This window comes from Argiope bruennichi, chromosome 10, assembly GCF_947563725.1.
Source record: "Argiope bruennichi chromosome 10, qqArgBrue1.1, whole genome shotgun sequence".
NCBI lineage: Eukaryota > Metazoa > Arthropoda > Arachnida > Araneae > Araneidae > Argiope > Argiope bruennichi.
In genome coordinates this window covers 81,903,516-81,917,106 of record NC_079160.1, presented here as the reverse complement: position 1 = coordinate 81,917,106, position 13,591 = coordinate 81,903,516, and the positions used below count along the sequence as shown (strand labels likewise).

Below are 13,591 nucleotides of genomic sequence, written 5' to 3'. Positions count from 1 at the left end.
ATAACAAATCTTCAGTGAATAACAACATCTGTTTTTGAAATTATATATCGACTTATTTCATAATCAATATACCATTATGTAAATTGATTGATCAAATGCATTGATTTTTAAGAATGAAACTTGCACTTTTTTCTAATTATAATAGGGAATAAGAACCTTTTTTTTGGGGGGGGGTGCTTATTTACTTTTATGATCGCTCATTTGTCTATCTCTTTATTTGTATAGGAAGACGTGACTTGTCATCGCTGCAGTCATCAGAAAAAAATAGAATTTTGCCTCAACCATCAAAATCCAAACAAGATCATGGGAAGAGTAGTGTTACAAAAGATAATTTTGAAGATGGTCTTCATCATTTAGATCTTGAAGTAAATTTTAAAGTTTCACATACACTTGAGTTGTATTGTATAATTACTGAAAGAAGAAAAATTAGCTATATTTTTTTGTTGAAAAATTGCATTATTCATGAAAATATAGAGAACAAAAATTGTTAATTTTGCATTTTAAAAATAGAAATGCAAAATATTAAAACGTTTGTATTTTGAATTGAATTAAAATTCTGAATAAGTTAAAATTGGGTGCTCATATACTTTGAAGAGCTGAAATAAATAGATTTGTTATAAATTCATAGAATACTTGATATTTTTTATGGAGGAATACTATAGCAGTCAAACTGTGTCTAAACTTTTTGAATAAAACAAGAGTGTCAATTCATTGTTCGGTATTTATTATATCTCCTTTAAATTAATTCCCTTTGATTTCAATATAGTTCTACCAAAATTATTCTAATCCTTAAAATATGCTTAAAAATCGTCATTTCTTTAAGTCATCACAATTTATAGTAATTTTTTTTATTACATAAATAGTTCAAAAGGTACTACAAAGGATCAATTATAATTGACAGTAGTTACTATGCAAATATGAAATGTATTTCTTATTATCAAACTTCTATTTACTAACATTTTTCAATATTATAAAATTTTTTTATAGGTATTAAGATTAAGGTTTGGTCAAGATCATAGAGTGCATGACGTTTTTCAAATGTTACAATCATCTAAACCGGCTCAAATAACATTAGTACAAAGACCTGAAGTCAGGTAATTTTTATACCACATTATGTTCTATGTATGTGTTTATATAGAGTATTATAATTATTATTTTATATAGAAAAAATTAGTTATGGCTTAACATGTCTTGTTCGGATTCCTTCTGAAATATGGATTATTTGTCGAAGTTAAAAAACATGGGAAAATTTGAGACTTTTGAAATGAGCTTTTCTTAATTTTTTTTTATTATTATTTATCTGTTTTTGTAGTGATCATGAATTCATTGAAGAGCAAGAAAGGCATTTATATAATTTGTGCATACGCACAATGGCTGCAACAGTTGGAAGGTAATTTATTTTTATGTCTATGTATAGCTTTATTCCTTGTTGCATGCTTAAAATATGCTTTCATATATAATTTTATTGTTAGTTCTCATTATACTTAGAAATCTGAAATAATGTTTGCTGCACTACTTTATGATTTATATAATTTAATTGCATGATTTTCTAAAAATTCTAATGCAATGTTGTTTCATAAAATTTTATTTATCCAGGGGTATGTTTACATTGAGAGCTTACAATCCTGTAGTAACTGAAACATTGCCTATTCCAAAACTGTGTCTGACTGGACGAGCACCTCCTAGGTAGTTTATAATTTTTTAATAATATATGTAATGTATTATGTATTTTTATAATGTATGTATGTAATTTTTTCCATGTAATTTTTTAATGGCCATTTGTTAAATTTGAGATTTTAATTTCATAGTCGTTATTAAACTTTCTATTTCTTTTTTGGTATCATTAAATTGTATGCTGCTTTAGTTTTTTTTTAAATTTGCATTTTCTTTTGTTTTAGAAATACTACAGTAGATTTGTCACATATTGATGTACCACCCAATATGAATATGTGGCCTCTTTTCCATAATGGAGTTGCTGCTGGTTTATCCATATCTCTTAATGCATCCAAGGTGAAAATAAAAAGGAAACTTTGAAAGAAATATTATATTGGTTTATGTCCTTTATTTATCTCGAATTAGCATTCTTTTTTAGCAGTAATAACAACATTCAATAAATTGAATGATTATTTTATCTTTCAATTCATAATAAATAGATTTTTTTATTACTCTTGATATTTTTATAATTTAAATTAAAATGGTGAAATCATAAATGCGAAATAATTTCTTTTCGTTCATGATGGTGATGCTGAGAATTTACAAAGTTCAATTGGATTTGCATGAACAAACACTGAAATTTGAATGTCTCTTGGATACTAATAGCCACATACTGTAATTATTTTTAATAAAAAAATGTTCACTTTTCATTATTAATAAATGTTTATTTAGCATATTATGCATTGCAACATTATGACATATGTTTTATTAATTATATGTATGTACTGATGATGATGATATGAATTTATGATGTTTAATTATTTGCTTTCATCTGAGATGGACAATATCTTTTAGAATTATTTTTAATTCAAGCAAATTGTCAATGAATTCTTAATTATATGTCTTATTTTGAATGATTGTAGTACTTATATTTTCATTCGAATTTATTTAAACTTCTTTAATTAATTATTGTTTGCCTAGATTGATTCAACTTGGATGGTGTACAATAAACCACGGAGTAGTAGTAGTGATACACCAACAGAACATGCTGGATTTTTAATGGCATTAGGGTTAAATGGTCATCTTTCTAGACTTACAACATTAAGCATTCATGATTATCTCTGTAAGGTAAGTAGCAATTGTTGTGGATTCCTACCATATCAGTTTTTCACTTTTAGATTTTAAAATATTGGATTATATTTTATAGGGCCATGAGCTTACTAGTGTTGGTATCCTACTTGGTGTTTCTGCTGCAAAGTAAGTTCTTCCCTTCCTTTTCTCTTCCTCCCCTTGAATTTATGATATTATTTTCCTATTTAGGATTTATTCTTAAAAATGTTGAATTATTTATTTTAAAAATTTATATATTTTATTTAATATTATGTTTATATTTGATTTTCATAAAAATCTTTATGAATCCAAAATTTTAATTATGTTCATATTTTTCATAAATATTTTGAAGATTTTAAGATTTTGTATTAAACAGTTATGAATGCTATATTATTTAAGATTTTTTTTTCTCTCTCCTTGATTTATCCTAATAATGTTTTTCTTTTCTATTTAAAAAATCAGTTTAGAAATTGCTTAAGAAACATGGAATAAAATAATATAATAATTCATTCTATCACTATCTTGTCTTGCAGTTACTTAGAAAAATAATTTTTACAAAGCTTTATGCTTAAAATAACATGCATAACATTTGATTTAGCTTATAATTCTCCTTCTTTCTATTGCATTGTTTTCCATAAAGGAGGGGAATTAAGCAGTAAAAATGAAGTTGAAGTTTAATTTCATTTATTTTGTGTAATAATGCTCTATTTAAATTTTTTTTAAAAACTTAGTTTGCACCTATAATATTTCAAGTAATACAGATATATTATATAATTTTAGTTGTTGTTTTCTTTGATGGATATATTCATATTTCATATTTCTCCATAAATATGTGTATCTGTTAAATTCTAATTTATCTTAAAGTTATATTGCTCTCTTTGCATGCATAAGAATATATTGTTAACTTAGTTTCAAATTCTCAAAGTCCACATTTTTATAAAAACGCAATTTACTTAGAATCCAACAATTATGTAAGTCAGTTAATTTAATTTGTGGCCCTAGTGGATAGTTTAGTATATACACATAAACAAATATTCACAATTTTTTTCCTTTGATTTTCAAATTTGTTAACCTTTTATTTTTATTATTTAAAAAATACAATTTTTGTAAGTTGTTTTCATGTGATTTCTACTTTACAATATATTATTTTGTAATCAAATCTTTTAAGCTGAAATTTATGAATATAAAGATAAGATTTATCATTTTTTTAATTCCCTAAAAATAACTATGAATTATAATTAATAAAATTTTGCATTTTCTTATTATTGTACATTTGTGAATGCACAGATGAGGTAATGTTTAGCCTTTAAAATGTGTATAATGGATTTTTTTTCCTATTATAGACGTGGAACTATGGATTTAAGTGCCACTAAATTACTAAGTATTCACATTGAAGCTTTATTGCCTCCTACTTCTACAGAGTTAGATGTTGCACCAGCAGTGCAAGTAGCTGCTGTTATGGGACTTGGTCTTTTATATCAGGGATCTGGACACCATCATATGGCTGAAGTTTTACTTGGAGAAATTGGACGACCTCCTGGTCCAGAGATGGAACATAGTATTGACAGAGAAAGTTATTCTCTCGCAGCAGGTCTTGCATTAGGATTGATTACATTGGGTGTAAGTTTGTTATACTGAATTCATTTTTTTATCAGCATCCAATTTTTTGTTCAAATAATTTCCATATTTTCTTTTATTAATTATAGAAAGGTAAAGAAATGTCTGGAGTTGCAGATTTTCCAATGGCTGACCAATTATACCATTACATGGTTGGTGGCCATAAAAGACCTTTAGTAAGTTAAAAATATGTTATATTATTCTATTCATTTTACTAGCAAGCATTAGTGCATTTAGGTGGTTTAATTTAATTGTTATTAAATTTTTTTTTTTTTTTTTTTACTTTGCATGTTGATTAGAATAATCAATGAAGTATAATCTTCAGATAATTCTCCCCACTTAAAAATATCATTTTATACTGATAACTATTGATTGCTCATTCCAGATCTAATGATATGGTAGTTTTCTTTCTAAATGCTTAAAAAGATATAATTATGCATTATTTTGTAATAAAAAAATTTCAAATAATTCAATTTTGGCAGTACTGGTTCACCTTAATAGAATTTAAGCTTAATTTATTTGTATATTTGGAAAAAAATATTCAAAATGATTTCATTTTAAAATTTCAAATAATCATTTGTTTAATTTCTATATTTTTTTCCAAATAAATATGATTGTCATGAAGGTAAAATAATGTTAAAAGAATGATTTTTACCCCTTTTCTCCCCTTTCACTTAAAAAGATAAACCTTAAAATTTCTTAATGTCGCAATAAATGTATAAAACAGTAATAGATAGCTTAAAATAATATCCTGCACATTTAAAAAAAATTGTAATTATAAATAATATGTATAAAATATAGATAGAATAGATAGGCACTGGAAAACATGTATATAAGAATGATTTTTCAAAATTTCCAAATATGATTTGTTTGGAAAGGAACTTTTTTTTTTTTAAATTTTAAGAAAGTAATTATTAAATTGAATGATCTAATAAATTCTATACAAAAAATAAAATTATAAATTCAGAAATCTTAAAGTTATTTTGCATATATGAAGGTGAGGGTATGCCAGAATGGGTAATCAGGTATTTGAATTTCAATGAAACCATATTAAATAGTATGAGATGTTTTCTGCTCGATTTTCCTGTCTTTTAAGATATGAAAATTTCAAAAATTCATTTATTTAAGCTGGTATATTTATCAAAAGAAGTAATCTTATTCTATTGCCAGCCATTTGCAAACACCCATGAAACACCATTTAATATTTAAAAACTGTTTTCCATATTTCGTTAGTATTATATATTTAAATAATTAATTTTTTAAGTAATTAAGTTTTTTTTTTTAAATTTCTCTTTTATATAGGAGTTTATTTTAACAATTTGTAATGCTACCCACTTGAGAAATTTTTGAATCCTTCTTTGATTTGAATCATTGTTTTTACAGACTGGAATCCATAAGGAAAAGCATAAATCACCAAGCTATCAAATTCGTGAAGGGGATAATGTAAATGTTGATGTAACAAGTCCAGGTGCAACTCTTGCATTAGGAATGATGTTCTTTGACAGTGACAATCAGTAAGAATCTTATTTTACACTAAATTCATGCATTGAAAAATGTGTGTAATGTAGAAAAAAAAAGACACAACAGCTATCATTTTATTTATTTCAATTTTTAGAGCAATTGCAGAATGGATGACTGCACCAGATACACAATTTTTATTAGATATGGTTCGCCCTGACTTTTTGTTATTGCGAGTAAGTTATTTGTGATTTGAAATAATATTTAATATTTAATGAGTTTATCATTCACATTCTAAACATTCACTTTGCATATTTTTTTTCTAGACTATAAGCAAAGGTCTAATTTTGTGGTCTTCCATTCATCCTTCTATGAAATGGATTGAAAGTCATCTTCCAGAGGTAACTTTTGTATTATAAATAATGATTTAAATTTTTAAAGATTTAGAGGATTCAATGTGTCTAAAATATAACTAAGTACTATTTACCAATGAATTAAATAATTATTAATTTAGAGCCTAAATTCAGAAATGTTTTTTTACTGAATTGATTATTTTGATTTCAGCATTTTAAAATATTTTTTTAAATATTATCTTCCAACTTACATGTTAAATTATTTTATATATAAATTAAGTATTATATATTTCATTTTTATGGAAGTATAACGAAATGCATCTAATACTATGCAACTTATCTTCTTTTTCTTATTGTGCATAAAAATTCTTATATACTAAAAATATCTTTTATTCCCGCACTTCAATTTTCACTGTTTGTTTTTTATCTCTATTTGCTTATTTATTTATTTTTATAATTCTTCTCTCATAATTGATCAAATATCAATGAAATTTTAATCCTAATCTTATCAATTGATCAATATCTTATTAAAATGCGATATCTTAGTTTGAATTTTTTAAATTTATTTATTTCTGTCTTGTTAATTAATTTGTGTCCTGAAAAGAAGTAACACTTTTTGTTTTAGATTGTTTCTAAACATGCATTTCAAAGAGGTGTTACTCATGCTGATGTTGATTATGAAACCATGAGGTAAGTTTCATCATTTCTATTTTAATAATTTAATTGTCAACTGTTTGACTATACATATTCAGTAAAATTGAGATATATTTTAACTAGATATATTTTCAGCAAGTTAAATAAAGTTTGGTATAGTTAATAATTTTTTTTTTATTTTTCATTATCAAGCCTTTATTATGCCTTATTTTATGTAACATTTGCTATCAGTCTTTTTGATATTTTATGATGCATTTAACATAAATTTGTTTTCATGCATATGATAATTTTACTTTTTTATTTGATTTTAGCCAAGCATATTGCAATATAATTGCTGGTGGTTGTTTTTGTGTCGGACTTAAATTTGCAGGATCTGCTAATGCAGAAGCTTTTGAAATTCTGGTTAGTGTACTGGTATATTTTCATTTACTTTTCAATTGAATTTATTTGCGCAAATAAACATAAGTATTATTTTGTAGGAATCGTTGTATATTTATGTAATTTCCTCCAGCTGATAGATTTTTTATATATTTTTTAAAAGAATCTTTTTATTTACATCAAACTTTTATTTGCAGATGAATTATGCCAAACATTTTCTATCTCTATCTCGAAAACATGTCGGTGAGCAAGCCGGTAGAAGTACAATTGAAACCTGTTTGAATGTTGTTGTCTTATCATTAGCAATGGTATGTACTTTTACAAAATAAAACTTCTGAAATTATAATAGATGTTATTATCTTATTGATTTTTTTGTAACATTTGATATAATGCAGGTACTTTTAGATTTTAAATATAAAAGTCTATTTTTGGTTCAAGACATTTCCATTTCATTTTTTCTGGAAAAATAAAATTTTTATAGCTCTTCAACTTTTTTATTTTCAACAAAAGTTTCATTATGTAATCATAGAAACATTAATTGGAATTGCTTGGCTTCTTTTATAATATTACATAAATAAATAGTTACATAATTGTTAATACCACAAAGTAAAATTATTTTAGACATTAAATATTTCCTTTAAAATTTATGTTTTACATGTTTAAAATAGTTACTTTTATATTGTTTTATTGTTTCTTTTTCATTTTAGGTAATGGCTGGTACAGGTGACTTAGATGTAATTCGTATATGCAGACATTTGAGATCTAGAATAAGCCAAGCAGCTAGTTATGTTCTATATGGCTCTCATATGGTCACTCACATGGCTCTGGGATTATTGTTTTTAGGTGGTGGAAGGTAATTTTTATAAGTATTTTATAAAAATTGAGTGTTTACAAAATGTTTTAAATTGTTTAAAAAATATTTATAATCATGAAAGTTTTTTTTTTTATTGTCTGTGTACATATAGTAAATGTGGATATATTTATTAAAATCAATATAACAAGTATTGAATTATTTTTCAACATACTTACCATTGGAATCTAGACGATTGTAAGCTGAGCTTTGTGTTATTGTTTTGTAGTATCTACCAACAAGATAGATTTCCTCTATATGAAATTGAGATGTTATTCATCACATGAAATAGTTTATCCACTATTCACAATGCATTTTATTTCCTGTTGCTATTTTACAATGCAACACTATCTTCCTTTCTCCCCTCCCCCTCATTTACTTCCACAATAAATTCACACACACACACACACACACACACACCAAAAAAAAAAATTTAAAAAAATAAAAGATTTTACAGGTTGCCATAAGTTGTAGTGGCTCATTTTGAGTTTACCACAAAGTGTACTCAAGAGACTAAGGGTGAATAAATGAATTCAAATATAAACCAGTTTATTGAGAATTTGTGCTTGAAAAAATATGTATAGAAATTTTAAATGCAAAAAATATGTATCCATATTAATAGAATTTAGGCACAGAATTTTTTATATTTACACGCATAAAAATAAATTCTAATTATGATGTAAGTAACCAGTGTTTTCATAAAATATGCACATCTTCTTGATTTTATCACTATTGTGGACAGATCAGTTGTAGATGTTTTATTATTAGCTCCTTTCAAGTTATTGGTCATTTTAGGTGGAAATTCTGCAGTGTTTGGGAAGACGTGAGCTGGTTTAATACAATCAAGAAAAAGTGTTGATTTTTTTACTATTAATATCAGTGATAATTGTTTTGTCAATTCTGCTCAGCACTTTATGGGGACCAGTCTAAGGCTGACCTAATGGTGGTTGCACACAATCTATTTTAAAAAGTTGTTTGAAAAAAAATTTAAGTGGAGGGTTGGTGTTGAAATTATAGGTACTATATACGAATATTGCAAGTGAATTTAGTTGTCACATTTTGTGATGATCATATTTTATAGAATTTCTTTTATTTCTATTAATGATTATCCTCAAGAGCATTTATAAATTCATCCAACTTAGTATTAATAGCATTCTTCATTTTTGAAGTAGCCATTTTGTCCTCAGATATTTCACTTTATACTGTATTTAATAAATTAATATTAAAATATTTTATATTAATTTTTCTTCCCATATTATTGAAGTTATAATTCAAGCATCATTTCATTTTGTATGTGTATACTTTCATTCTTTTATTTTGGAAAAAAAATTAAAATTGTGGGGGGGGAGATTTTTTACTTTCTTATATACAAGATCTAGATAAAATATTATAATTGTCAAAAAATTCTAATCAAGATTTTGCTGAATTTCTTTGTTTCACTTTTCCCTGAATCCAAAAAATACATTTCTGGAAAGTATCTGACAGAGATAATTTTTCAAATATTTTGCTGAGCTTTTTTATATTTATTGTTGTACCATCAGCACATTTTGTAATAAAACTGAAAAACAAATTTTTGGGCCTAATGAATTTTCTTACAAAGTACCATAAGTAGTTTGATCTTTATTATTTTTCCCCCCTATAGATTTACTCTTAGTACCTCTCCTCTTTCTATTGGAGCTTTGGTTTGTGCATTTTTCCCAAAATTTCCCCAACATAGCAATGATAATCGGTAAGTGTTTTTTAATGTTATATTTCATACTTATTTATTAGAATATTGATTAATTTTCTTTTAATCATTTTTATGTTAAAGACTATAATTAACTAATAATCTAAAAATTGTTTTTCAGGTATCATTTACAAGCCTTCTATCATTTATATGTTCTTGCTGTTGAACCTCGTTTAATTATTCCGAGACTAATCGATTCAAACAAACCTGTGTACGTCAATATTAAAGTGAAATTCAAGGTAATTTAATGAATATATTTTTTCTTATAAATTTTGATATATGGGCTATTGAAATACTCATTGAATTTCTTCATTAGATTTACAATCTTTAAGCAAATGATTCTTTTGATTCCAGTGTTTCAATCCTAGTGTAAACATCAAATGCTTTTAACTTTTTACTTTGGCTTGAATATGTTCCATATTATTTTTAATGTTTATAATTTTCTAAAAACTTATGAAGATATGGCAAAGGAAATTATAAAAACTGCTGCAGTCTTTGACTTGCTCTAAATGGTATATAACGGATGGTGCATAGTTTTTTTTTTTAAATATGAAACAGAAATCTTTTAAATTCTTCTCTTTATCTAGTCTTAAAGTATTGGAACCTGTCTCGATAGCCAGCTTTACTGAAATATGTAACAATTAGATCTAAATTGGTACCCATTTAATATGATGATTTATTTAGTATTTAAATACTTTTGCTTCAAACCCTAGCAGGTCTTAAAATATATTTGACATTTATTACAGTGCTAAGCTTGCAGAGAGTTAACAGTATTGATCATTTGGTGAAATCTTTTAATAATTTTTTGCCTCTGATCTCATATTATCAAAATCCATCATAAATTTACTAATTGTTGTGCCTCATGTCAGGTATTTAACTTTAGGATTAAGGATTGCAATTTAAAATATGTTTCTGTGGAAAATCTAGCATGTATATCTTTTGTGCAATCTATCAAGAATGCCATTATTGCATTTCTAAAAGGGAGAGTTAATACCTGCAATCATTTAATGGAGTGTAATTATTTAGCATGGGGGTTTTAGGGGTGCATGAAATGAATCTTGTAATTTTTCTTAAACATCTTGTCCATTTAAAAATAAACTTTGTGACACATCAAAACAAGGTGTTAATCTAGCAAATTAAATTGTTTGTATATTCTAAAAAAAATGTTTTTTATTGTTCTTTTTTCAAATATTTTTGTAAATTTAATTTTTCGTTATTTAAAATTTCTATTTATTCTCAGAAATGAACTTGTTAAATTTCAGGATACTCCATATTATCAGAATGCTGAGTTTAGTGTCAAAGCCCCCTGTATACTTCCAGAGCTGAAATTTTTGAAACAAGTATGCTTTGTTAAAACTTTATTTAAATTGCATTTCTTTGTTTTCTTCTTTATAGTTATTCTTACAATTTTTGCAGAATAACTAGTTAACTGCAGAATTTAAAGTACCTCATGTTCATCATGTTTACTAATACCCAACTTAATTTATTTTATCAAACTCATAATTTTGTAACAAAAAATACTATTTTAAAATTTATTCTTATTTTTTCGATAAAAATACTTACAAATTGTTTATAAAGTGCTTAATTTTTATGATAAAATTTAAGTCATTTAAAGATGAAATTTTTCTTTTAACTGCCTGATGCCTTGCCTATTCTTGTCTTTTCTCATTAGCAGTGAATTTGATCATTATGCATGTCATGACACTACACAACATAGAAGTAATACTATCTATAGTTTGATCAGAAACCTATTATATTTCATTGGCATAAAATTTTTACCCTTAATTATTGTAAATCATCTCTCATGTGATAACAGTGTTTTGTCAGCCATGTAATGTAAAAAAGATCTTGACATTCAATGAAAGTTAAATATAGTATCATTTGAGCAGTTGATGCTATTAAGATGGATATACAGTTAAAAAAAATATTTTATAACTTTAACCAAAAAATGACGGGGATTCGGATTCACATGATAAATGTATTTTTCAATAAAAAAAATGGTTCCAATATTTTAAATCCAATGAATCAGGAATAAAACATTTTAATCTTACATTTCAAATAAGCTTATTTATTGTTTCTAATTTACAATAATATGTTTTAAAAAAAAGCATAGATATTCTTTTCTTAATATTTTATGAAGTGTTTTTATATAAAAAAAATTTATTATGAAGTATTTTATAGGTTATCATTGAAGATTCCAGATATTGGCCAATTGTTTTTGATCGCGATGAAAATTGGGATGTGTTATGGTAAGAAAAAAAATTTTATTTGTAAATTTATAAATTCTTAAGTATTTTTTCTCTAAGGAAAAATAAGTGAATAGGAAAAAAAATTAACAAATGATTAACCATTATTGTTCTGAATAATTTACTGCTTCTAAAATATAATTTAACTTCAACTCTGGCTATTTGATATTCAAATAATTGTTTAATTCATTTTAAAAAGAATATGCACTGTATGTTTTTTTCCCCTCATATATTATTCAGTTTTGAAGAATTGCTTTATTTTTAAAGAGCTTAAGAGAGAAATAAAGAGCTTAAAGAGAATTAAAATAATACTTATGCATATTTTTTTTTTTTTTTTTTTTTACAAATGAATATTTTAAAAAAAAAAATTTAGAGATAAAATGTTAATTTCTATTGATTTTTATTTTATTTAAATTTTGTTGACTATTTGCTTTTATTAATTTAAAATTGGCAAATAATTTAAGACTTAATTTAGATTTAAGGTAGAATTTTTGATTTTTCTTTATTGCATCCACATTTCCTTTCTGTGCTGATAAAATGCTTTTTTTTTTTTTTTTAATGAAGGTTGTTTGTATATTTAGCAATTTTTCTCAACTAGTTCCTTCTTGAGGAGAATAATAAAAGATGTGTCAATTTAACTATAATTTATATATCTTGTACTTTAAAATAGAATTATTTGGAACAATTTTCTTCTGTTCATTAATTAAATATTATATATATGTATATGTAAAACTTTTAATCAAAAGTCAACATATATGCATTTTTTTTTTCTTTCTAAAATGCTTTTTTTAACATAATTTTTTTTTTTAATTTTAGCATCCTCTATTAAATTGTGCCATCTTATTTCAGCTTAAAATTTAGTTTTGTTCTTTATAAAGCTATTTAAATTTTTTTTTTCAACTTTCTATTTACTTATTTCTAAAATGAGTTGAACAAGGAAAAAGAATTTGTTTACTGTTGATAAGACACACATAAAAAATATTTTTATCCTGAAATCTGACATTCCTCTTTTCTCTATTCATATGAAGATTAAAATTTCCACAATTGAAGTTTTTTTATATATATATTTACCTTATTTAAAAATCAGAATTGTTTGAAAGTGTTTTATTTTAAGATATATCACATATTTTGCTAGTAATTTGCTTGAAAATGGAGGAACTCTTCATGTAATGCAGAGTGCTGGATGTTTGCCTTATAGTGAAGATCCTCAAGTTAGTATATATTGACTATTTTAATGAATGCACGTTTAGCATTGATGTGATATGATATTAATATATTGATCATATATTGCTAGAATCCATGTTAAAAAAAATAATTATGTGATTTTTATTATGAGATTCTTTTTGCTTCACATATATCATTATTATTTATATGACTATTTTTGCTGAATTATTTGCTTTTGCTTTTTTTAAAGCTGTGCATGTTTTAATGTTCTGTAATTTAGTGATTAATGCTAATGAGCCAATAATTATGTACAGTATAATTAATCTATAAAACCTTAAGATATTGATATATGAATATAATAGCTTATTCTGGTCAATAGCTT

The 13,591-nt window shown here is 24.9% G+C and overlaps 1 protein-coding gene across 1 annotated transcript in view; it reads left to right on the top strand.

Annotated features, from left to right (window-relative positions):
• The window catches only part of LOC129989250 (anaphase-promoting complex subunit 1-like), a 73,419-nt gene that overhangs the window by 46,853 nt on the left and 12,975 nt on the right, over positions 1-13,591 (top strand). Inside the window, exons 23-43 of the mRNA XM_056097641.1 lie at positions 226-365; positions 988-1,094; positions 1,313-1,390; positions 1,597-1,686; positions 1,899-2,010; positions 2,635-2,781; positions 2,861-2,910; positions 4,107-4,383; positions 4,470-4,556; positions 5,764-5,894; positions 5,996-6,074; positions 6,165-6,239; positions 6,817-6,881; positions 7,157-7,247; positions 7,421-7,531; positions 7,931-8,076; positions 9,716-9,802; positions 9,921-10,038; positions 11,062-11,139; positions 11,981-12,048; positions 13,181-13,256. Of these exons, the coding sequence (XP_055953616.1) occupies positions 226-365; positions 988-1,094; positions 1,313-1,390; positions 1,597-1,686; positions 1,899-2,010; positions 2,635-2,781; positions 2,861-2,910; positions 4,107-4,383; positions 4,470-4,556; positions 5,764-5,894; positions 5,996-6,074; positions 6,165-6,239; positions 6,817-6,881; positions 7,157-7,247; positions 7,421-7,531; positions 7,931-8,076; positions 9,716-9,802; positions 9,921-10,038; positions 11,062-11,139; positions 11,981-12,048; positions 13,181-13,256 (2,213 nt within the window). The remainder of the gene's footprint in view (positions 1-225; positions 366-987; positions 1,095-1,312; positions 1,391-1,596; positions 1,687-1,898; positions 2,011-2,634; positions 2,782-2,860; positions 2,911-4,106; positions 4,384-4,469; positions 4,557-5,763; positions 5,895-5,995; positions 6,075-6,164; positions 6,240-6,816; positions 6,882-7,156; positions 7,248-7,420; positions 7,532-7,930; positions 8,077-9,715; positions 9,803-9,920; positions 10,039-11,061; positions 11,140-11,980; positions 12,049-13,180; positions 13,257-13,591) is intronic.